The following is a 25579-nucleotide window of genomic DNA, read 5'->3' as shown; positions in this document are numbered from 1 at the left end:
AGCAACTGGCCATCTTCCGAAATGGCTGCACGTTAAAGATATCGTCGTTGGCAAGCTGGTGAGCCAATTATATCATTAACGTGCAGTCATTTCATTAGCCAGATCCAGTCGGGGGGAGGCTCACGGGAGTCGGGGTCAGGTTGCTGCTGTAGGGGACACCCGTGAGACATGCAAATGAGTGCAAACTCATGGCTGCAATGGTTTACACTCTGGTATTAATATGGGACATTTATACTCCGATAACTAGATATAAAATATAGCTGCATCTTCTGTTTAGATCAGGTTGATTATCGCTAAAAAAGATTTTTCTTATTATCTATCCTGTTGCCCAATCATCATTTTATGTTTAAACTCCATTTCCTGCCTCCTTCACCCTTCCTCACTCTTGTGGCTTCCTGTTCAAGTGGCTCCTAATTAGCCCTGTTACTATTCAGAGAAGAGTTCTCCTGCATCCTGGCTGCCATTCTCCCCTCATTAAAGATTGAGTATCTCTTGCTGCTTGTGGCACCTCATACCCAAGGTCCTGCCATATTTACCCATGTAACTACAGTCACTAACACAGTGGAATTCACTGAACCAAAAATACATTCCTTCGTGAGAAATGCTGCTGGATAGATGCAGGTTATTTTACCGAAGTGTGCAGTTGAACATCCCGCAGCAGGAGTGTTCTCCAGTACTGGTTCCTCCCGGTATATTCTGAATGCTCTTTTAATACTGGAGCCAACTCGTATACTGGTGTCTTTCCCATTGTGTGCAGACTGACTGATAAACCATGCTGAGTGTATTTATTACCACACTTGGCTTTGCAGGTAGTGATTCCCTATTCAGGACACCCAAGGAAAATGTTCTGCAGTGGTTAGTGCTGTGACTGTTGGCTGGAAGAGTTGGAGAGCTTGTGCAAGAGCCATTTGTAAATTAGGTGCTAGAAAGAGCAGAGTGAGGGATGCAGGGGGCATCCTTGTAGAGTTTAGTTTTTTTGTAACTCCTATTCCTGTGTCAAAGTCCCTCCCCATGATTAATTTTTATTTGTGGTTGCTCTTTGCTCCTTGCCTACTTCTTCCAACCTCTGATTGCTTCTTGCTGGGTTGTTCCTCTGCCCCTTCCCTCTGTTCTCCCAGCGGAAGGTGTGAATCATAGTATCTTTGGTGTGAATTGCATTGGTGAGTGCTGACAGACTGTTTAACTGTGGCGGACATTAGGAGCTTGCACTTCAGGCAAGGGTCGCTGATTGGTGACTGTAATCTAGGGCCATTTTACTGCACTCCCCAGATGATCCTGTACCACTGTCCATAGGCAGTACAATACAGACTAGCCCAGGTATTGAAACAATTACCTTCCTAGCTCAGCCTGTATTCTTTAAGCCATTTTGTTGAACTCTTGCACGATTCAGCGATTGAGTCATGATGTGATAATTGAATCTTTAATATACAGGGTTGGTTAAACGTGTGTGTGTGTGTGTGTGTGTGTCTCATCTCAGTTTGACTTCCGCGTTTCATGCAAATTTAATGCTGCTAGAATTTGGGAAAAATCATGTGCATAGTTTTTTTGCTCTATTTATAGACATGAAATGAAGAATTATATTACTGTGAGAGTGGATGGAAGTTACAATCCATCTGCTTCAACCAGCAAGACAGCCCTTGCTTTGTCTGAGAGCAAATTGATTTTATCACTGTCGATGTTTCAATGGAATTTGTATTCTGCTTGTCATTCCTGAAGCTACTGTGCATGCACTACTGAAAACTGTTCCAGCTGTGCGGATTTAGTAAGGCCTGGCTGCAATAGTGTCCATATGATAGTGTTCAAATTACTTTCTAGCTGCCTTAACAGCACTGTCATGAATGGTACCGATCCAGGAATGATCTGGAAAATCCCAGGAACCATTCGCTTAAAGCTTAGGAACTTCTGAGAAAGGAGAAAGTAACTGGTTTTCATTCCTAATTGCCCCCCTGGAACTTGTCCATAAATATCAGATGCGAACCAGCCTCTTTATCTCACAGGTGAGATTCTTGAGCATGCCTGGCGCTCGAATTGCATCCCAGTAAAAATCCGCGTCATCACAAGCTGATCTAGCGGCCTGGGGTTTGGTTGTGTGGCTGAGATGGGTGCAGACTCCTTCACACTTCCTCTTCTGATGCTGTCTATCTGTGTACAGATAGTCCAGCTTCTAACAGAATGAACGCAGGCCTTCCTAAAGCGCACAGTGCCGTACGATAATGCAGTACTCATAAACCAAGCAGTCTCCTTGTATTTTGTGTGAAAAGTTCTTGGATAACACTAGGAAGTTTTAATCCTTTGAGAATCTTTATTTTTTGGCAGAGCAGACTGGAGAGAACTTCCTCCTTCTGGGTTTCGGACATCTTGAGATGTATTGGGAACTTAGATCACACTTTAATTTAAAGTGGGTCAATGTTACCAACACCATCCCCTTTGAGGGCACAACCTTGCAACTGGGAATCCCAGCTGGTGCGGCATTGAAGAGTGAGACTGATTCATTTTTTCAATTGCAAACAAGAAGGCTGAGAACTGTGACCCACAAAAAAAGGTTAATAGAGGAAAAAAACATTTGCCTCACAGCGTCCGTCTGTTTAAAAACATTTGCATCGCAAGAGAACTGTGCAGGAAAGTGTGAAAGTCTCCATCCCAATTCTCAATCTGCGTTTACCATGCATCAAAGGATTAAAGCAAAAGCTTTCTAATTTATTTTGGATTAGAATTAAACTGAATTTAAAGCTACCTGGCAGTTATAAATAAATGGAATCATCCACATTTGACAATCGTTATTCTCCAGCTTTTGGTGTTTTATTTAAACAGGTGTGATTCAAAATCTAAGGTAAGAAGTTAGTATAAACTTGAACATATAAAAACATGATGTTTGTGAATGAGCATGAAATAATATTATAACTCCAAGACAGGAGAATAAGAATCGTGCTTAAGGTTATTAAGGACTATTGTAGAGTGAATAAAATATTTCTATACATGGACATAGCAATCAATGATAGGAATTGTTTAGCTTTGAAGATGATTTGGGCCAGGATCCTTGAGTCATTCAATAACTGGAGGTGTTTAAAGAGAAAGAGTCAGATGAGGTGAAACTAGTACGGGTGTCAGGGGTTATCGGGAGAAGGCAGGAGAATGGGGTTAAGAGGGGAAAATAGATCAGCCAGGATCGAATGGCGGAGCAGACTCGATGGGTCGAATAGCCTAATTCTGCTATTTTTTTATGAATTTATGGTTAACAATGTGTAGCGGGGACATTTTAATTATATTTCTGCATAAAAAAATAAGTTACTTTGAAAGGCTTTTTTCTTGGCTATATCCTGATAATTCGTGGATGGTGGTGTCACCAAATGTTATGTACCAGCCCAGCCATTTCTCCGAAGAACTCTTTACAGCAGAGATCATTAGTGAGAAAGAAACCAAAAATCTGTAGATACTGAAACAAATCAGAACGTTGGAAATGCCTGGCATATCAGGCGGCTTTCCTCTAAAGAGAAATGGCGTTAAGGTTTCGGGTCAAAGATGTCAGCAACGGGACAGTGAAAACAAAAGTTGGGCGAGAAGGTTATGGAACGAGCTGCCAGAGGAGGTAGTTGAGGCAGGGACAATCCCAACGTTTAAGAAGCAAGTAGACAGGTACATGGATAGGACAGGTTTGGAGGGATATGGGCCAAACGCAGGTAGGTGGGACTAGTGTAGCTGGGACATGTTGGCCATTGTGGGAAAGTTGGGCCGAAGGGCCTATTTCCATCCTGTGTGACTCTAAGGTGTTGGAGAAATAAATGGGGCAGTATCTCTTCGCAGATCTGTTAAATGTTCCCAACGTTTCCACTCTAAGTACCCTGGTTGACCTGTATGTCCGTGTATCCTATTTGCAGATTTAAAAACTGTGGGGAATGTCTCCTTGCCGCTTATTTCTTGTAACACTCCGTCCGAGCACTATACTTCAGAAGGACGAGCTTTGGGATATCCTGAAGGGCATTATAAAAGTTGCAATTCCGACAGGCATCTAGGCCACTTCAGCATCAAACAGCTTTGCTTTTACAAGGCTGCCGCAGTAGGAGTGGAGCGGCATTATTCCAGTGCTCTCTTTGCTTTTGGAATGTGGGGTTGATTGCTTCCTGATGTACAAGTCGTCAGGGTCAGAATCATAAAATTTGGGTATGTATTTCTAAATCACCGCTACAAATGTTACGTGTACGATATAATCTTTCCCCTCACCAATTTTTTATTTTTTTATTTTAACCACTTTGTGTTTTGACTTTTGACTCTGGTTCAACAGACCATATAAATGGAGTCATTGAAGGTATAGCCAATTGTTCATCAAAACCAAAATAGCAGCAACCTTGGGGATGAATGCACTGTTTGCTAATTTACAGCTTCATTCAAGGCCTTTCGGAAACTCAGATGACCAGCGGGAGGGGGGGAAGAAAAGCTCACAATGATTGGTCTCGCTGTTGCTTTTTTCTGCTGTGTGCAACTGCAGAAGGAGATTTATTGTGCATTTAATCCCTACTGTTCCTGTCATGGAAGTGATTAATGGGCTACTGCAGAGGGAGCTTTAGTCTTGTTGATTTATATTATACCTGCCTTGATGTGAACAATGGGGCTGGATTTTTCTGCTTCAGGAGGAAATGTATATTGCTGCTCTGATCTGCTTACTTGTGCCTCCTGCTGGTAGGTTTAGTGTAGTTTAGTTTAGAGATACAGCACGGAAACAAGCCCTTCGGCCCACTGAGTCCTCGCCGACCGGCGATCCCTGTACTAAAAGCACTATCCTACACACTAGTTTTGAAGGATGAGGGGGAATCTTATAGAGACATATAAAATTATAAAAGGACTGGACAAGCTAGATGCAGGAAAAATGTTTCCAATGTTGGGCGAGTCCAGAACCAGGGGCCACAGTCTTAGAATAAAGGGGAGGCTATTTAAAACTGAGGTGAGAAAAAACTTTTTCACCCATAGAGTTGTGAATTTATGGAATTCCCTGCCACAGAGGCCAAGTCGCTGTGATGGATTTAAGAGAGAGTTAGATAGAGCTCTAGGGGCTAGTGGAGTCAAGGGATATGGGGAGAAGGCAGGCACGGGTTATTGATAGGGGACGATCAGCCATGATCACAATGAATGGCGGTGCTGGTTCGAAGGGTCGAATGGCCTCCTGCACCTATTTTCTATGTTTTGGAGTGTGGGAAGAAACTGGAGCACCTGGAGGAAACCCACAAGATCACAGGGTGAACATACAAACGGTCCGTACAGACAGCACCCGTAGTCAGGATGGAACCCGGGCCTCTGGCGCTGTAAGGCAACAACTCTACCGCTGCGCCACCATGCCGTCCCGCATGGTTAAACATTGGTGTCCATGGTTCAATAGCTTCTAACTTTTGACAATCTTGGTAAGACATCTGGAGTCAAGGAGTAATTGGAAGTTGACTTCAAAGTTCTTCCATCTCTGCTGTGTTTTGCAGTGATCCTATGCATAGAGACCCTTACCAGAGTGCACTTCTACCTCCTGAGGCATGAGAGTGCTTTGCCAGCTCTCTAATAACCAGCTGCTGTTGCGTTTGTGTATTTTCACTTTATTGAGCATCTGGCTGCTGGTATAATGTTGACTATGATGTTGTTTGGGCAGTTGGTCGAAGATGATGGAATTATGGGCAGCAGCCGTCAAAAGCTTACTCTTGAACTCTTTTACCATGTATCAGTCTGTAAACAGAAAGGAAAGACGCAGTCAGTCATGAGTGCTATTAAAATGATGCAGTGAATCGGCGGAATCTGCACCCTCCATGCAAGAACAGCCCATCACCTGCATAAGTGGGGGATGACAGACAGCCCTGCGGACATCCAGACCACACATCGTGAATGACTGCCCACTGAGGCTTTTCCCCGGGGCATCAAAGCCATTCACCCAATAACTGATGCTGTCCTGGCCTGGATGACTATTTGATCTACAAATTTAGGCTGTGCATGCCATACGCAAGAAGAAGTGAATCGGTCAAGGAGAAAAAGTGGTATTTCTTCCTTTAATCTCTTGGACAAGTGCATGCCGAAATGTATGGATAGATTGTACAGCACTAAGATAACTATAGAACTGTTTTGACTTGAGCTTTTTGTAGGAGTATCTTAGAATGACTGAAATTTGGAGGACAATGGCGAGCCATTCACCTCATGTCCATGCCACCTATAATCTCATTAATCTCACATCCCATCTGCTCATCTCCTCAACACAGTTGTGCTACATCACGTAGATACTTGAGAAATGTTATCAGGGGTGTTTGCTTCCATCTTCAATTTTCAGGCAATCGTTTCTGACTCCCCACCACTTCCTGGGTGTAAACTTTTAGCAAAGTCCCCTTGTCATCATGCTACAAATGACCATAAATCTATTCCCCATTTTATTGACCTCCCAGGTGAGGGGACAGTTTTCCTTATTTTTTCCGTGTTCAAATTGATTTATCCAAAATCAACTCATTTGAAATGTACAATGACACAGTTCAATCTTTTTGGTTTGGGAGAGGCAGAGGAAGAAATTCTTGGGAGAGGAACAAACGGCAATAAGCAATTGTACTTGTTATTCCTCTCTGGTTTCCAGCTAGATTTGTGACTTGCTTTACTAACCTAATGGGCATTATTTTAATTGCAGGCTTATATGGAGCTGGTATTGAAGTGACCCATAAGATGTCTTGCTTGTTTATTAATTTCACCCAGTTGCTATTCTTGTCAGGAAATCCAGCTGATGAACCAAAGGAGATGATGGATCTACGCTGCAGAGTCACGGTAAGGTTTATATTTCTAATCAGTTGGCATTTGTTGCAGAGTTGGTTGCCACATTTTGACATTGTGAAAGATGCTATAGAAATGCAAGCCTTTCTTTCTTTGAACTCTGGTGCAAATGCTGGTTTAGTGATCTAACTCCCATCTGAGTTTGAAGGATCAAGCCCCATTTACATTTTACAATTTAGTTGATTGTCACGTTCCCGAGGTGCAGTGAAAAGGAACTGTAGATGCGGGTTTTCAAAATAAAGACACATAGTGCTGGAGTAACACAGCAGGTCAGGCAGGAGAACATGGATAGGTGATGTTTCAGATCCATCTGAAGAAGAGTCCCAACCCGAAACGTCACCTATCCATGTTCTCAAGAGATGCTGCCTGACCCACTGAGTTACGCCAGCGCACTTGTATCCTTACTTGGACTAGGGGGTAGGTTTTGCCCAATTAATCCAGTAATTATAAGGGGGTGCAGAATCAATAAGGCTAGGGTGGAGTTTAACATGCTCAGGAAGATCTGGAGCTCAAAACACATCTCAATCAACGCCAAAATACGCATCTTTAACTCGCATGTGAAACTGGTGATGCTGTATGGATCAGAGACATGGAAAACAACAAAACACACTACAAATAGGCTGCAAACATTCACCAACACCTGCCTTAGGAGAATACTTAACATCTGGTGGAGAGACAAAAGGGCCTGTCCCACCTGGGCATCATTTGCACGTCACGCAGATGGCGCGTGAAGATTTTGTACATCCCAAAATCCTGGGGCGCCGGGTGCGGCCGCGATTCACTGCCTACATCACCACGCACTATGCGCGCGTCATGACGTGTAAATGATGTAGTGTAAATGATGCCCAAGTGAGACAGGCCCTGAAGTAAGCAATGTGAACGTGTGGAAAAGAACAAGCCAGGAGCTCATTGACTTACAAATTCGAAGGAGAAAATGGAGTTGGATTGGACACACCTTCAGGAAACCTGCTACAGACATCACCCGACAAGCCCCGGAAATGGAACCCCCAAGGAAAAAGGAAAAGTGGGCGCCCCAGGAACAGCTGGAGAAGAGGTGCCCAGACAGAAATGTCTGAGAGTGGGCTCGACTGGGGAGATCTTGAAAGAACTGCCAACAACCAAGTGAGGTGGAGGACATTTGTCAATGGCCTCTGCTCCCTAGAGGAGCAAAGGGCTTAAGAAGAAGATGACAATACAAGGGGGAGCAGTTGGGAATTCACGACACTGAGCATTCAACTTACCTCAGAATCTGAAGTATTGCACATTTGTTTCACCATCAACTCTTTCCTTGTGTTATCAATACATCTACCTGTTAAAGAGAAATCCTGTTTTATTAGCACACTTTTTCTTGATATACAGTATTTGGTGGGCAGAAAAGGGTCGATTTAGTTCTGACTTCAACCAAATGTTGAAAAAAATCAATGGGTAAGAGGTCACTATTATGCTACAGCTTCCACATATTTAAAATGGGGAGGCTCTTTCGGTAAAATGTTAGGCTTGGATGGGCTTAGTTCAGCAGGTATACGACACTTAGGTTTGAGCTGTGGACCTTCTGGTCCATGAGTGGGCTTTCTCCAGGTGCTCTGGTTTCCTCCCACATTCCAAAGATGTGCAGGTTGAAGGTTAACTGGCTTTGGTTGTAAATTGTCCCTTGTGTGTAGGGTAGTGGTTGTGTACGGGGATCGCTGGTCGGCACAGGCTCGGTGGGCCGAAAGGCCTGTGTCCGCTCTGTATCTCTGTATTAACTAAACCAATGAAGCGAATGGCCTAAAACGATCAGGGAGCACATACTCACAACATGAAGATTACCAACATGCACCCATGAATGGATTGTGGATGTGATTTGAGTTTTGTGCTCTGCTTTCCTTTTCAAGCGAGATAAATTATTTTTAACTGATTTTTAAAAAAAAAAGTTTTTTAAGTAAGGTCATAAAGTCATTGGCTGAGTGAAGTCCGGAGACTGACCTCTGTTAATCTTGGCTACGGTCGTGTTTCCTTTGCTGGAATAGCACAGGTTCTGAATCTGCTCCTGCATGTCGACCATTGCCAACCTACATTGAAATACAAGTGGGCAACATTAAAGGTTAAGAGACCAGATGGAGGTCACACTCTATTATACCCCTCCTCATCAATCTTTACCCCACACTTTGGTTCCAATTTTCCCTGCTCCCTCTGGAGGTGCTATCTATGGCCTGTCCTCACTAAGTGTATGGCCCTGGATAAAACGATCCATTTCCCAGTCAAGTTTAATTCCTCCTTCACAGTCCACAGTGTCCGAGGAGGGCAAGGAGACTGGCGCATGTTCTCTCTTCTTAACCCTGTATTTATAGCATTTCTTATTATATAGACACATCAGGATCAAAATAGTTGATGCATTATCAAAAGGCAGTTCAATCTCATGCCATTTTGACAAAGGAATTGGGAAGAGACATTCATAACCATAAGACAGAGGAGCAGAATTATGCCATTCAGCTCATCGAGTTTGTTCCACCATTCGATAATGGCTGATCTATTTTCCCCTCTTAAACCCCATTCTCCTGCCTTCTCCCTGTACCCTTTGATACCCTTACCAATCAAGAACCTACCAATCTCTGCTTTAAAAATACCCAATGACCTGGCCTTCACTGCTGTCCTTGGCAATGAATTCCACAGATTCACCACCCTCTGGCTAAATAAATTTCTCCTCATCTCCATTTGGAAGGTACATCCTTTTATTCCGAGGCTGTGCCCTCTGGTTCTGGACTGTCCCACTAGTAGAAGTATTCTCTCCACATCCACTCTATCTAGGCCTTTCATTGTTCCAATGAGGCTTCACTGAGATCCACCCTCATCCTTTTAAACTCCAGTGAGTACAGGCTCAGCCATCAAACGCTCCCCATATGTTAGCCATGCGGTCTTTCGAGTCACCTCTGCCAGGCATAAAGATCCTGGTCTTCAGCATTTTCCTACCCACTCTTTCACATTAACTACATTTGAACCTGTTGTTCTGCCACATACTTAATATCTTTTAGCTCCTGTTCAGGATCCAGTGACTGTATTTGTCTGCATCTTTGTATTAGTCTTTCTAGAATCTGGATGGGAATAAAGAATTACAGGACATTATCTTCACAGTCTAATGTCACCTGTAAGAATAACATCATAGGTTAATGGCCAAATGCAGGCAAATAGAACCACCTCAGGAAGGCACCTTGGTGGTGTGGACTAGTTGGGTTGAAAGGCATGTTTCCATGCTGCGAGACTCATTAAGTCTAACTGGGATTTGGATCAGTTCTGAAGCCCCTTTAGGAACAGCTGATCAAGAAACAAAATAAAGAGTAGATTGAGTATTCATCATGTTGCTGTACCTGATTATATTTCTTTTGGTTCTGCCTGAGTATTTTGCAATCTGTCAAACTACTTAACAGATCATCCTCTTGAATAGCTGCAACACAAAAGGAATGAAACATATTTATTTTAATTTCAGAAGTCTTTAGCATTCAGTAAATATAATTTCCCGATCTGGATCCAATTCAGGCAATGTATTTGTTGTTTATCAACCCAATTAGCATCATACAAAGAGGAGGAGGCAAAGGATACTCACTTAGCTTTCTGTTAATTTGCTCTATTTCTTTATGCAATGATTCGCATTCTTCCCATAGAAATTTTTTGCTGCAAGAGACAGAACTGGGTTAACTCACTGATTGTGATATCACAGAGAGTAACTTACAATCAACATGTGGGTAAGATGCCCTCCTTTGTGTTTCCCCATCAGATTATTCTAGTGACATTTTTCTCTTGGATACCTCTGGTCGAATTAGGACTACACATCTAATTGTTATTTTGCTTGTCGTTTCTCCAAATGGGTGCAGTAGGCTTGTCAGCTTGCGTGGGCTCCTTTGACAACCTATCTGTTTGTTTGAAGTGAATTCCTGTGAATTCTGCCTGTGAAGTGAAGCCTGTCGTTTCCTCTATTGAGTAGCTACTGGTAGCAGGTGGTGAGTGCAGGTATTGAGGGGGGTGGTTCTGGGACACAGGAACTAATTGTTGAGCCTTCCCAAGGTGTGGGCCTAACTCAATGAAACACCAGTGAAGGGAGGTGCCCACTTGAAGCGTCACCCATTCCTTCTCTCATTGAGTTAGTCCAGCTTTTTATGTCTATCTCCAATGATATACTTGCATCGTTTTTTTAAATTTTCTTGCTAACATGTAGGTAGCTGATTATTACATATGGTGTTAGTTATTGTCCTTAGCACAAGTGTGTATAATCAGTGCAGAAACTACTTTGGTTTTGGGCTTGGTTTTCTAGGTTGAGTGCTTATCTTGGTGTTATAGCACAAGTACTTTGTGTTTCAATTGTAATTCTCACCTCAGCATGTACGGGACAAGTGCTGAAACTAAAATCTAGAGCAAGAAAAAGCCCCCTATCCGATCATTATCTTGTATGTAAAGAAAATGACCTGCTCTGAAACTATCTGGAAAGGTCTGAATGCAAATACCTACAGAATCAAAGCTCGACTTCCTGGGTGACTCTAATGTTACAGCATTGTCAGGTCACCATACATCTGATTCTAATGTTGAGTGATCGTCAAGGACTGCTCTCACCCCAGCCACAGACTGTTTACCCTCCTCCCATCTGGGAGGCGCTACAGGTCTCTCCGTTGCTGGACCAGCAGGTTCAGGAACAACTTCTTCCCTGCGGCTGTTACACTACTTAACTCTGCACCCTGGTGATTGCCAGTCACCCTCCCCCCCCCCCCCCCCCCCCCCCCCCCCGGACACTCCTTCCCCCAGAAAAATTGCACTACTACTACTGTATGTACGTATATATATTTACTGCTCATTATTCTATGTTCGCTCTTCTGGGTGAGATGCTAACTGCATTTCGTTGTCTCTGTACTGTACACTGCACAATGACAATAAAGATTGAATCTGAATCTGAGTTAATTCGATGTTGGCCTGTGCTTCACTACAACTAAATGGTGCTGGAATCGATACAATTGGACTTGTACTTGGTTATGGTTCTACAGGCACCAGAATGGACCCATTACTAATGGTAAACCTAATCCATGCCTGGTTGTGAGTGATTTAACTGGGGGAGGCTATAGAGTCTACAGTCACCTAATTTACACTTCTTGTCCAGTGGCCAGAGATGTGGCTGGATTCTTGCCCATTAATCATTTCAGTTTAGTTTATTGTCACGTGTCCCAAGGTACAGCAAAAAGCTTTTGTGCCTCCACTGATCTTGAGTTGGAGGTGCCCTAATGGATTTTGGCATAAAGGAGCTTAAAGCCCACTTAGCTCTGATAAGAATAGTAAATCTAGTTTGTCAGAGAGCCTCTGTTTTAGCCTGGCTCACCTCTCGTGTATTTCTGTCGCAAGTTCTTCGGTATGGTTGTTGGTATCCATTGATTGCACCTTGTTTTCTGCTTGTTGGGTCGGGTCTTGTGAATTGGTTGGGTTTGAGCACAGCTCCTTCTTCCAGTCTTCAATCTTTCTGTCTATCATCAGGTTAATCCTGTCCTCTTCGATGTTGCTACACATGCTCAGTCTCCTCACCTCCGCTGCGAAAGGAACAAAGGGTTCACCGGTGAGGTGGGAGCAGCCATGCTCCCTGTCCGTGCCAAAAGGGAGTTGGTTTCTAGGAGGGTTGATCTCTGGGTAAGTGCTCAGGTTAGGGTGCATTATAACAATGTAATCTTCGCATGAATCTTGTCCCTACGGGTGTTGGAGGCTAGAATTCAGTGAACGGGGAGGTTTATTGTTAATTGTCCCATGTACTAAGGTACAGTGAAAAGCTACAGCGGAAAGACAACACATGATTACAATCGAGCCATTCACAGTGTACAGATACACGATATGGGAATAATGTTCAGTGCAAGGTAAAGTCCGATCAAAGATGGCCCGAGGGTCACCAATGAGGTAGTTAGTAACTCAGGACTGCTCTCTGGTTGTTGGTAGAATGGTTCAGCTGCCGGACAACAGGTCTGATGTGGGATTGGGATGTGGAATGAAACTGGAGCAGATTACCTTGGGCATCTAACAGAGCACCATCCCTGCTTCTGCTGCCCACTGGAGATGCTCCCACCCACCCCGCCTGCACCACAAACATCCCCGTGAGACCCTCCCCCCCCCCCCCCCCCCCCCCCCCCCCCCCCCCGTACCTACCCTCTAGTAGTCGGATCTGCTGCTGATGGTGGCTTCGTTCCTTCGCCAAGAGGCTCACAGTCTGATTCAAGGATTCAATGGTCTAGGAATGAAGTGAAGTGTGAGAACAGGAGCAGGTACAGAGTGGCACCAATTCAAATCACAACACGCTACCATTGCTATCACAGTTACACGTGACACATGGACAAATGTGACAGCACATCACACAATGTCAGCGATATGTGGAGATGATGGTTGATGTGAGGTTAGGTGATATCAAATCACACTGGCACAGAGGCTGAAAGATTGCAGCAAGTATCTTCTTTCAGATGTTGAGAATTTGTTGAGAAGGGTCTCGACCCGAATCGTCGCCCATTGCTTCTCTCCAGAGATGTTGCCTCACCCGCTGAGTTACTCCAGCATTTTGTGTCTACCTTCGATTTAAACCAACATCTGCAGTTCTTTCTTACACATTCTTTCATTTGTTGTTGCTATTCTTAACAACACAAGGAAATGGCTTATATGTCCCAGCTTATATGTTCTATATGTCCCAGAAAGAAATATGTAGAGAGGAACTGCAGATGCTGGTTTAAACCGAAGATAGACACAAAATGCTGGAGTAACTCAGCGGGACAGGCAGCATCTCCATCAGTCAGAAGAAGGGTCTCGACACAAAACGTCATCCATTCCTTCTCTCCAGAGATACTGCCTGTCCCGCTGAGTTACTCCAGCCTGTACTTTCTACATATTCCCAGTTGTGATGAAGGCTAATCAGAATGTTTCTCACTCCACCCACGCTGTCCGAACTGCTGAGCATTTCCAGCACGTCAATAGACAATAGGTGCAGGAGTAGTCCATTTGGCCCTTCGAGCCATTCAATGTGATCATGGCTGATCATCCCCAATCAATATCCCGTTCCTGCCTTCTCCCCATATCCCCTGACTTCACTATTTTTAAGAGCCCTATCGAGCTCTCTCTTGAAAGCATGTCCTCTTTATTTTAGCTTCAGATTGCAATGGGAGAGAGAATAAGTGAATAAATCACAGAAGTAAAACTGTGCCTGAGCCATACTCGAGTTTGGACTTCAATGTGGAACTTGATGACCTCGAGCTCATCTATCACGTGCTTGCTCTCTGGCGAAGATCCCGCCTGGGTGTCACTGAAGCTCCGCACCTTGTTAAATGCAGTGTCTGCAACACAGGAGAGGTTCGTCAAACCTGCTGATCAAGTGATGTCTGTTTTGTTAATCAGTGCTAGTGAACTGGATGTTTTGAATTTAAATATTAACGTGTCCCCACCTTTCTGGTGACAACCGCCAAACTTCAACGTCTGCTGCAAGGGAACAAAATAATATCAGTGACTCAAAACCAACTTGCAGGTGAGCTTGTGATTGACAGCCCCATTATCTACACTAGACTGGTGCTCTCCCCACAAAGCCTAGCGCAATTAATTAGCAGCGATCACTTGATCCCTTTACACCAATGTTATAGAGTCTTACAGTGTAGAAACAGGCCCTTCTGCCCAACTTGCCCACACTGGCCAACATATCCCATCTACACTAGTCCCACCTGCCTGCATTTGGCCGATATCCCTCCAAACCTGTCCTATCCATGTCCAAATGTTTCTTAAACATTGTGATAGTACCTGCTTCACTTCTTCCCCCAGCATTCACCCACCAGCCTTTGTGTGGAAAATGTTACCCCTCAGCTTCCTATAAAATCTTTCTCCCATCACCTTAAACCTATGTCATGTGGCTATTGATTCCCCTACTCCGGGCAAGAGGGTGAACCTACCCGATCTATTCCTCTCCAGATTTATACCTGATCACGCTGTACATTTTGTACATTCGTCTCATGATGTTGTTCCTACTTGCCAAGTAACTCGTGCTGTTATTCAACTCGGTAGATCTGGAGTTTCAGATATACATCCCTTCGAGTCAGTGCACTGTAGGTTAATAGAGTGTTGCTCTACTAGGAGACACGGGGTAAAATGTCTGAAGAAGGGTCTCGACCCGAAACGTCACCCATTCCTTCTCTCCAGAGATGCTGCCCGTCCCGCCGAGTTACTCCAGCATGTTGCGGCCAGGGCTCCAACATTGGCGGCCGCATGTATTTCCAGCACAGTGCGGCTCCATTTAGATCAAAACCACCCCCAGTTAATCAGCTCGTGTCTGGGGAAGCACAGGTATGACAGCAACACCCCACCCCCCTAGGAAGTAACTGGAGTGACTCAGCCGACTGATCCGCTAGGTGTTACCCAGCGTTTTGTTTTTATTCCCTTCATCAGAACCTAGTTTTGATGAAAACCCAAGATAGCACAAAAAGCTGGAGTAACTCAGCGGGACAGGCAGCATCTATGGAGAGAAGGAATGGGTGACGTTTCGGGTCGAGACCCTTCTATGAAAAAGCCATCGAGCTGAGCTTGTAATTCTGTTTCTCTCCCACACGATGGACATGTGGATATAAGCACGTTACCTACCATTGTATCCCCATCAGTGTCGGAGACTATCCGAGACATGAGAGAAATATCGGCGTTCATCTTTCCAATTTATTAAACTGCAAAACAAAGCACAAAGATCCATTCAATCTTTCCCCGCCACAGGTAACTCCACTCACTGCTGCTGACTGGTTCTTTCAAGCAATCGCACTGCTTTAAAAGTACATCACTGCCCACGCCAGCATTTATTGCCATCCCTAGTTGGCCTTTCACTGAGTGGCGAGGCAATTTCGCTAGGCAGCAGAGTTAACTGCGTGGATCTGTAATCAGATACAAATAAGGATGGATGATTTTCTTCATTAGGAACGATGTCAAAAGTGATGGCAAGAAGGTAGGAGAATGAGATTGAGCAGAAAAAATAAATCAGCCAGGATTGAATAGCAGAATGGACTCAATGGCCTAATTTGGCTTTTTTATTTTCATCTAGATTTTTTTACAGAAGCAGTGTGGAAACAGTCCCTTCGGCCTACCGATTCTGTGCCGACCATCGATCCCCGCACACTAATACTATCCTACACACACTTGGGACAATTTACAATTTTTACCGAAGCCAATTGGCCGACAAACCTGCATGTCTTTGGAGTGTGGGAGGAAACCGGAGCACCCAGAGAAAACCCACACAATCACGGGGAGAACATACAGACACCACCTGTAGTCAGGATCGAGCCTGGGTCTCTGGCGCTGCAAGGCAGCAACTCTACCGCTGCGCCACTGTGATGCTCCTCGTCTTATGGTCTTAGTTCCTCTCCCAAAAAACATCAGTGAAATGGGTGGATTTTTTTTAATGATTTCCAATATTTCTTTACATTCCCCAGCTGTTGACAAACAATTTGATATCAGTGCCCTCTGCCATTAGTCCAGGTTTCTGGATTGCTAGTGCCTGTATTATTGCTTCTAAACTTCTGTACATCTTAGTGCAGAAACATCCAAACTTTGATAAATGAGTCTTCACAGCATCGGATTGAGCTTTTTTTTAACAATCCAGTGAACTGGTCCTCCTTTACAATGTGGATTGAAATGTCTTCCAAGATGGTTAGCGGAGATTTTTGAGGCTGGGACTATTGCAATGTTTAAGAAACATTTAGATATGTACATGGATAGGACAGGTTTAGAAAGATATGGACCAAACGCAGTAAGGTGGGACTAGTGTAGATGGGACATGTTGGTCGGTGTGGGCAAGTTGGGCCGAAGGACCTGTTCCCACACTATCAATCTAATAATCTAAACGAACATTCCCAGTGCAGTACTGAAGGAGTCCTGCATCATACACCTGTGCCCTGTAATAATTTAAGACATAATGCTGGAGTAACTCAGCAGGACAGGCAGCATCTCTGGAGAGCAGGAATGGGTAACGTTGCGGGTCGAGACCCTTCTTCAGACTGAACATCACGGGAAAGGGAAACAAGAGATATAGACGATGATGCATAGAGATATAGATCAATGAATGAAAGATATGCAAAAAACTTGTTTAATGCAAAAATCTTTCCACCCTTGTTCTGTTTAACATAAATAATTTATAGTCACACAGAGTGATACACTGTGGAAACAGGCCCTTCGGCCCAACTTGCCCACACAGGCCAACATGCCCATCTACACTAGACCCATCTGCCTGCATTTGGTCCATATCCCTTCAAACTTGTCCTATCCATGGTACACAAAAATGCTGGAGAAACTCAGCGGGTGCAGCAGCATCTATGGAGCGAAGGCAATAGGTGACGTTTTGGGCCGAAACCCTTCTTCAGACTTCTTGTCTTATCCATGTCCCTACCTGTTACTTAAATGTTGGGATAGTCCCAGCCTCCACTCCCTCCTCTGGCAGCTTGTTCCATACACCCTCCACCCTTTGTGTGAAAAAGTTACCCTTCAGATTCCTATTAAATCTTTTCTCCCTCACCTTGAAACTACGTCCTCTGGTGCTCGATTCCCCTACAAGAGATGCATCTGTCATCTACCGATCTATTCCTCTAATGATTTTGTACGAATATAATTTAGGATCTAAATTATAAATTTAGGATTATAAATTGCTGCCTTGCAACACCTTGTAATTCAGGATCTAAAATTGTACTTACCTGTATTAACCATATACACACACACACACAAACACACAGACAAACACACACACACCAGGCTTCAGGTTGTATGACTGAACACAGGCGCCTGACGTTGCTGCCGCCCCTTTTGTTACACATCAGCTTTTGCAACATCAGCCTGTCACTCAACACGGGGGCGGGATCACCGCGAACCCCGCCCTCCGGCCTCTGATTGGCTCAGCCCGCGGGAACTAGCGTCATACCTCGACTTGATTGGTCGGCTGGCCTGTCCGTCAGCGGCGGCAGGAGCAGAGCGGGCCTGCGCTCCGGGGCAGGTAAGTGATAGCAGCTGCTAGAGCGGCTGAACGGCCGCCTGGGCCGCCAGCACTGCGTGGCTCCATTGGCAGCAAATCCACCCCCCTTCTTCAATTTAATCCTCTCAAATCCACCTCCCATCCTCAGTTTAATCCTCTTGCTTCACTAAGTAGACAAGTGAAGTCTCTACTTTAAAGGGGAAGCACTGCTTTGACAGGGCCAACACCCGTAAAAGGCTCTTCGGCCCGTCAGCTCCATGCTAGCCCCCACCCCCTCCAAGGGTGGGGTGGGGGAACAATCCCATCATTTCCACTTCCAGAAATAGACTCAACAAAGGGTGTCAGGGGTTACAGGAGAAGGCAGGAGAATGGGGGTCAGGAGGAGGGAGAGATAGATTAGCCGCGCTTGAATGGCGGAGTAGACTTGATGGGCCGAATGGCCTAATTCAGGTCGTATCACATGAGCATCTCTGGAGAAAAAAGTAATGGATGACGTTTCAGGTCGAGACTTCTTCAGACAGAGTCAGGGCAGAGGGAGACTAGAGATATGGAAGGGTAAGGTGTGAAAACCCTTTGTGTACAGATCAAAGCCCTTTGTGTACTGCCGAGGTGACGTCTGCTGTATGATTTTACCAGATTGTGTGCGATGACAGGATTTCACTGTACCTGTGACAATAATGTATCATTGAATGTGTAGGAAGGAACTGCAGATGCTGCTTTACACTGAAGATAGACACAAAATGCTGGAGTAACTCAGCGGGACAGGCAGCATCTCTGGAGAGAAGGAATGGGTGACGTTTCAGGTCGAGACCCTTCTTCAATGTTATTGAATTTATTGAATATTCAACAAAACAACTAGTTATAGGCAAATAGATTGTAATAAGACAGACTGAAGGGTCGCGACCCGAGACATCACCTATTCCTTTTCTCCAGAGATGCTGCCTGACCCGCTGTTACTCCAGCTTTTCGTGTCTATCTTCGGAGGAAATGGTGAACAGTGTGCCGGAGTTTATAATCTGGCCAAGATGTATTGAAGGTATTACTAGGCCTTTTTTAGTGTTGTCTACAGTAGATTCTAGAACTGTAATCTGAACCCCAAATTACCGCTGTTACTAACGTGGTGTGTGTCAACTCCATTGTCAATAATCAATAGTAGTTCAAGTGAGCAGAGTCTACAGCTGCCTTTGATCAGTTATTGTTGTCTCACTCATGGCATTTCTCACAAGAATTATTGCTTGACATTATATTGACGATATCTGGAGATGGGACTGTTTAACGAGCCAGTGTCTCAAGCGAAGAAATTGAGAATTTTTGTTTAAGATGCTCAGAGCGTTGTTATCTGTGGCTCTCAGCCGTATTTGCAATGGAGATTACAGCTTGTTTGCCTTCAGTTTGAATGCAGTCAGCTGGACGGGGACTGCGTTGGGAAGAGTACACAGGGGGCGTGAGGAGAGGAATCCATTCGGCACGGACAGGCAGATAGACACAATCCAGCAGGTGAATTGTGTGGCACCACAGTTAGAAGCTACAGGAAAACCAGCGGAGCAAGGTTACAGCCTTTGGTGAGGTCTGGACACAGGTAGGATTGAGTAGGCTTTGGAGAGGGTGCTGACGAGGTTTACCGGAATGCTGCCTGGATTATAGGGTATTTAGCTACAAAGTTGGACAAGTGATGGAGATTATTTTCTCTGGAATGCAAAGGTTGATCCAACTATATAAAATTATGAGAGGGCAAAGATAGGGTAGACAGTCAGAATCTTTTACCTAAAGTGGAAATGTCATAGGCTAGATGGCATGGCTTCAAGGAGAAAGGGGCAATGTTCAAATAAAATTAGCAGGACAAGTATTTTGCGCAGAGAGTGGTGAGTACCTGGAATGCGCTGCCAGGGGTGATGGTGGACGAGGATACAGCACAGATATATCACAGAAACAGGTCCATCGGCCCACCAAGTCCACGCTGACCAGCAAGCGGCCATTAATACACTAACTCTGTCATAACCCTTCATCCTCTGCACAATCCAATCCACTGGGCCCTGCATTGGGAGGGGGCGATGCTGGAGATGGGAAATTCACTGTTGCATTCATTTTCATTGCAATAAAACAGGGTCTAACCAGCCTGCAGAATGCCAACAGAAGGAGATCCTACTAGCCTGGTCAAAGCCACCCACCTGATCATACTGTCCACAACATGGGGCATGCAGATATGGATGTCCTTTGTCTCAGGTAAGGTCAGGGAAAGAATCAGAACTACTGAGTGTATTAGGCCACAATTTTCAAACATTGTGTTTTTAACATTTTCATTATTTTTTTCATTCACTTTAGTTCAGTTAAGTTTATTGTCACAAGGTTCTTTAGTAACTTGTTCAAAAAGGAACTGCAGATGCTGGAATATCGAAGGTACACAAAATTGCTGGGGAAACTCAGCGGGTGCAGCAGCATCTATGGAGCGAAGGAAATAGGCGACGTTTCGGGCCGAAACCCTTCTTCAGACCCTTCTGAAGAAGGGTTTCGGCCCGAAACGTCGCCTATTTCCTTCGCACCATAGATGCTGCTGCACCCTCTGAGTTTCCCCAGCAATTTTGTGTACCTTCTTTAGTAACTTGTCAGTTTCTTTGTTGAACTAAATTAAGGCGCATGTTGCAATCAAAAGCGCTTGAACAATTGGTTGGGAAGAAAGCCAAACTGTAAGAAAGACGACTGCGCCTCCTTTTCAAGAGCAGCCAGCTCTTGCTCGGTACAGTGAAAAGCTTTTTGTTGCGTGCTAACCAGTCAGCGGAAAGACAATGCATGGTTACAATCGAGCCATTTACAGTGTACAGATACAGGATATGGCAATAACGTTGAGACACCAGAACCTTTAAATTTTAGATCCATAGTATTTATCACTGACAATTATATAGCTGCAAGATTTGTTTTCTAAATAAATTTACACTATTGAATTTAAGATAAAGGAATATCCCAAACATTCAACGTTTATAAGAAGGGCAGCACAGTGGCGGAGCGGTAGAGTTGCTGCCTTACAGCGCCAGAGACCTGTGTTCCATCCTGACTACAGGTGCTGTCTGCACGGAGTTTGTACGTTCTCCCCGTGACCTGCGTGGGTTTTCTCCGGGTGCTCCGGTTTCCTCCCACACTCCAAAGATGTGCAGGTTTGCAGGTTAATTAGCTTCTGTAATTGGTCCGTGCCGACCAGTGATCCCCGTACACTAGCACTATCCTACACACACTAGGAACATTTTACAATTTTAGCGAGCCAATTAGCCGACAAACCTGTCTGTCTATTGGAGCTTGGCAGGAAACCGGAGTACCTGGAGAAAACCCACACAGGTTAACTAAGTTAAAAAGTACATTTATTGGCCAAGTATTCACATACAAGGAAATTACCTTGGTGCTCCGCCCACAAGTAACAACATGACATACAGTGACAGTTACGAATGACTCAGAAAACACTAAACATTAATAATAATAAAACATTAATGATAAACCACCATGTGAACCAACAAAATACTAGATCAAAGGGAGGCTACAGATTTTTGGCTGTGTGGGGAGCTGTTTTGGCTGTTACAGGGAGAACGTACAAACTCCATACAGAGAGCAGTCGTAGTCAGGATCGAACCTGGGCCCTTGGCGCTGTGAGGCAGCAACTCTACCGCTCAACTCAACATTAATTCTGAAATAGTCTGCTTATCTGTAATAAACAATTAGAGTTTCAGGATATTGAAGGAGTGTATGTTGTCTCCGCAGGTTTTGTTCTGATTAACACCATCAGCAGGCACACATTCGGCCTGGTGCAGAGCAGCCTGTTTCCCTACTATCTCTACACAGTTCTGGGAGGATCCTTCATTAATCTGTCTCTTTATGCCCTCTATCACCCGCAGCAGTTACTCAACAAGGCCGAAACTGTACAGGTAACTCGGATAGAACTCAGGTAACTTAGATAGAGAGCAATACCCAGGCTCGGTGCATTCACCTTATCTATTCCTTTCATGATTTTATACATGATTTTAGAGGGGGCAGCATGGTGGTGCAGCGGTAGAGTTTCTGTCTTACAGTGCCAGAGACCCGGGTTCAATCCTGACTGTGGGTGCTGTCTGTACGTTCTCCCCGTGACCAGCGTGGGTTTTCTCCGGGATATTTGGTTTCCTTCCACACTCCAAAGACTTCCAGGTTCGTAGATTAATTGGCTTGGAAAAATTGTGAATTGTCCCTAGTGGTGTGCGTAGGATAGTATTAATGTGCGGGAAATCACTAGTTGGTAGACTCGGTGGGCCGAAGGGCCTGTTTCTGCACTGTTTTACTGAACTAAACCAAACACCTCTAAAAGATCACCTCTCAGCCTCCTGCCCTCCAAGGAATAAAGCCCTAGCCAGCCCAACCTGTCCCTTTAGTTCAGGCCCTCGCATCCTGGCAAAAATGGGGTAACATCGAACTAGTGTGAATGGGTAGGAAGGAACTACAGATGCTAGTCTAAACCGCAGATAGACGCAACAAGATGAAGTAGCTCAAAGGGACAGGCAGCATCTCTGGAGAGAAGGAATGGGTGACATTTCCGGTCGAGAAGAAGGTTCCCTTCTCTCCTGAGATGCTGCCTGTCCCGCTGAGTTACTCCAGCTTTTTGTGTCTATCTTTAGTGTGAATGAGTGAGTGATTGATGTTGGCAGGGACTTGATGGGCCAAAGGGGTCTCTTGCCGTGCTGTGAATCCAAACTGAACGCTAAAAAATAAAATTGTTTTCTGGCAGATCGCATCACTGTTTGTGTGCGTGATCTTCTCTGGTCTCAACGCCCAATGGTTCGGGCAGACCACAGCTGAGGTTATGGTCAAGAAGCATAAGATCGAGCGGGAGAACGGTCTCGGCGACGAGGTGGGGTTTGGCACCAACATCGAGGGCTACAAGAAGCTGCATAAGAGCGACGCCAAGTACAGGAGGCTCAGCTCAAGATTTAGGAAGTACCACGCCATCAGCATGGTGTGCAACCTCATCTGTGTGTTCTGTAATGGGGTGAATCTCCTCTACACTGCAGGCAACCTGAAGACTATCTAAACACCTTCTTCCTTGCCAGTTTCTCCCTGGGGATTGAAGGTCTCTCTGGGGATCACAATCTCTACTTATCTCAACTTTGATCCCAATCTTCTAAAACTTACCAAACACCAGCCATCGGGAGAGAAGAGCTGCAGTTCTGAAAGGTTTGTTTGTGTGAGGCACTGAGTCAACACACCCAACACACAGTGCAAATCAAAGAGGTGCCAGTCCACTCATCTGTTGTAAACGCCCTGTCTGAATGCATAGCTAACTCTTGTTCCTTCTGTGAGTCTACAGCACTAAAGCCTCTTGATATTGTATTAAATTGTCAGCCTGCTTTTGTGACATGAACCGGTATTGTAATTTTCTTGAGGAGATACAGGAAACTGCAGAAAAGGACACAAAGTGCTGGAGTAACTCAGTGGTTCAGGCTGCATGTCTGGAGAACATGGATAGGTGACTTAACTTCATACTGTTTCTACAAGAAACTACATGCAGATGCTGGTTTACAAAGAAAAGGCACAAAGTGTTGGAGTAACTTGGGTCCCGACATGAAACGTCACCTATCCACACTCACCAGAGGAGCTGCCTGACCCGCTAAGTTACTCCAGCACTACTGCAGGCACTACTGCCTGGAAGAAATCCTAGGATCCCATAAACAGCTTGACCATATATAGCTGGCTGGTACAGAAGCACTTGGGTCAGCACAGTGACACAGCTGGTAGAGCTGCTGCCTCACAGTGCCAGAGTCCTGGGTTCAATCCTGACCTTGGGTGCTGTCTGAGTGAAGTTTGCACCCTCTACCTGGGACAGTGTGGGTTTTCTCCGGGTGCTCCAGGTTCCTACCACATCCCAAAGATGTGTGGGTTAATAGGTTCATTGGACTCTGGAAATTACCCCCAGTGTGTAGGGAGTGGATGTGAAAACCATTGAACTAGTGTGAACGGGTGATCGATAGTCGGCGTGGGCTGGGTGGGGTGAAGGACCTGTTTCCATGTAGTATCTCTAAACTAAACTAGAGAACAGGGGAAGTGTGTGCTGAAGAACTCTTTTGAGGTTTTTGTCAATGAACACAATTGGAGCAAAGTATAGAAGCCTTGTATCTTGAGTATGAATCTGAGACACATACTGTCAAAGATCTTGGAGCGGAGTATACTGTACCATCCCTGGGTCTGGGACTACGCAATGCTAACTCACAGCTGCAGAAGCCACACAGTACTTGCTGAAGCTAAACAAGTTTCTATCGCCAGGGAGTGTCAGCCATCTTGTTACAAGTACAAGCAAAGTTAGTTTGCAGCCACAGTGTATTACATTGGATGGTGTAGTTTAATTTCGTTTCGTTGAGAGATTTCACAGATTCACCACCCCCTGACTAAATAAAGGTCTGGATACGGTGGATGTGAAGAGGATGTTTCCATTGATGGGAGAGTCTAGGACGGTGCAAGGTACAAAGGGTTGACCGATGAGGTGGGAGCAGCCATGCCACCTTTAGTTTAGTTTAGAGATACAGCGCGGAAACAGGCCCTTCGGCCCACTGAGCCCCCGCCGACCAGCCATCCCCACACATGAACACTATCCTACACACACACACACACACACTAGAGACAATTTTTACATTCATACCAATTAACCTACAAACATGTACGTCTTTGGAGTGTGGGAGGAAAACAAAACTCTCAGAGAAAACCTACGCAGGTCACGGGGAGAACGTATAGACAAGCACCCTTAGTTGGGATCGAACCCGTGTCTCTGGCGCTGTAAGGCAGCAACTCTACCACTGTGCCGCCCCAACTGTGTTGCTTCCAAAGGGAGTTGGTTTTTCAAGGGGAGCTCAATAGGTTGACCTTGGGGTAAGTACCCAGGTTAGGATGCATCATAACACTAAACCTGGGTTGAATCTTGTCCCTATAGATGTGAGAGGCTAGAATACAGTGAACTAGAAGGAGGTTTTTGAAGAGGAATTTGTTTATTTTTCACACAAAGGGTGGTGGGTGTATAGAACGAGCTGCCAGAGGAGGTAGTTGAGGCTGGGACCATCCCAACGTTTAAGAAACAGTTAGACAAGTACATGGATAGGACAGGTTTAGAGGGATATGGACCAAACACGAGCAGGTGGGACTAGTGTAGCTGGGACATGTGGGCAAGTTTGGCCGAAGGGCCTGTTTCCACGCTGTTTCACTATTCAGCCAGAGGGTGGCGAATTTATGGAATTCATTGCCACTGTGGAGGCCAAGTCGTTGGGTATTTTTAAAGAGGAGATTGTTAGGTTCTTGATTAGTATGGACGTCAAAGATTACGGGGAGAAGGCAGGAGAATGGGTTTGAGAGGGAAAAATAGATCAGCCGTGATCGAATGGTGAATCAGACTCGATGGGCCCAATGGCCTAATTCTTCTCCTATGTCTGACGGTCTAAAAGCATTTACATCTTCCAATTTACGTACATAATCACCTCATTGACAAGCCTTTGTTTTCATGCTACCCAGTCAAAGACAAGATTATTCCTGTCGTTAGCACATCTTCCCCACAAAACAATGGGCCATTATGGACTCCACCCTTCCTGAGGTCATCTATTGCTGGCCCTGGTTTGTTCTGGCCTCTATCTTACTCATCTATTGCATCCGCTGCTCTAGGTGTCAGCTGCTCTACATCGGTGAGACCAAGCGTAGGCTTGGCGATCGCTTCGCCCAACACCTCCGCTCAGTTCGAAATAACCAACCTGATCTCCCGGTGACTCAGCACTTCAACTCCCCCTCCCATTCCGAATCCAACCTTTCTGTCCTGGGCCTCCTCCATGGCCAGAGTGAGTCCCACCGTAA

At 45.0% G+C, this 25579-nt stretch overlaps 2 protein-coding genes across 4 annotated transcripts; one reads left to right on the top strand and one right to left on the bottom strand.

Annotated features, from left to right (window-relative positions):
* Nucleotides 1–5556: 5556 nt before the first annotated feature.
* LOC116966024 lies at nt 5557–15458 on the bottom strand. The gene is made up of 11 exons (XM_033012152.1): nt 15379–15458; nt 14199–14232; nt 13972–14090; nt 12922–13003; nt 12113–12317; nt 10358–10425; nt 10122–10198; nt 9775–9848; nt 8743–8828; nt 8019–8086; nt 5557–5700 (listed from the first exon to the last, which is right to left on the bottom strand). The coding sequence occupies exons 1-11, from the start codon at nt 15436–15438 to the stop codon at nt 5686–5688; spliced, it is 888 nt and encodes a 295-aa protein (XP_032868043.1). The 5' UTR covers nt 15439–15458; the 3' UTR covers nt 5557–5685.
* A 2156-nt stretch (nt 15459–17614) lies between these two features.
* LOC116991837 (transmembrane protein 205-like) lies at nt 17615–23114 on the top strand. 3 transcript variants are annotated; one of them, XM_033050809.1, is made up of 4 exons: nt 17615–17761; nt 19845–19963; nt 21485–21648; nt 22482–23114. In XM_033050809.1, exons 2-4 carry the CDS (start codon nt 19864–19866, stop codon nt 22782–22784), a joined length of 567 nt encoding a protein of 188 aa, XP_032906700.1. In that variant the 5' UTR covers nt 17615–17761; nt 19845–19863; the 3' UTR covers nt 22785–23114. The 3 variants fall into 3 exon arrangements, with proteins under 3 accessions (XP_032906700.1, XP_032906702.1, XP_032906701.1); XM_033050811.1 differs by lacking the exon at nt 17615–17761 and adding an exon at nt 19216–19237; XM_033050810.1 differs by lacking the exon at nt 17615–17761 and adding an exon at nt 19237–19319.
* The last annotated feature ends 2465 nt before the right edge of the window (nt 23115–25579 follow it).

This window comes from Amblyraja radiata, chromosome 35, assembly GCF_010909765.2.
Source record: "Amblyraja radiata isolate CabotCenter1 chromosome 35, sAmbRad1.1.pri, whole genome shotgun sequence".
NCBI classification, from domain to species: Eukaryota; Metazoa; Chordata; class Chondrichthyes; order Rajiformes; family Rajidae; genus Amblyraja; species Amblyraja radiata.
The sequence above is the reverse complement of the archived record's forward strand: the minus strand, read 5'-3'. Positions and strand labels throughout refer to the sequence as shown.

Bases quoted from the DNA above. Each gene is read 5' to 3' on its own strand.
- LOC116966024 (XM_033012152.1), bottom strand. From the start codon at position 15,438: ATGAACGCCGATATTTCTCTCATGTCTCGGATAGTCTCCGACACTGAT. The intron at 13,004-13,971 runs GTATGGCTCAGG...CTTCATTCCTAG, and splicing joins ACATTGAAGTCCAAACTCGA to ACCATTGAATCCTTGAATCA. The intron at 8,829-9,774 runs GTATGTGGCAGA...ATTTCAATGTAG, and splicing joins CAGGAGCTAAAAGATATTAA to GTTGGCAATGGTCGACATGC.
- LOC116991837 (XM_033050809.1), top strand. From the start codon at position 19,864: ATGCCAACAGAAGGAGATCCTACTAGCCTGGTCAAAGCCACCCACCTG. The intron at 19,964-21,484 runs GTAAGGTCAGGG...TTGTCTCCGCAG, and splicing joins ATGGATGTCCTTTGTCTCAG to GTTTTGTTCTGATTAACACC. The intron at 21,649-22,481 runs GTAACTCGGATA...GTTTTCTGGCAG, and splicing joins ACAAGGCCGAAACTGTACAG to ATCGCATCACTGTTTGTGTG.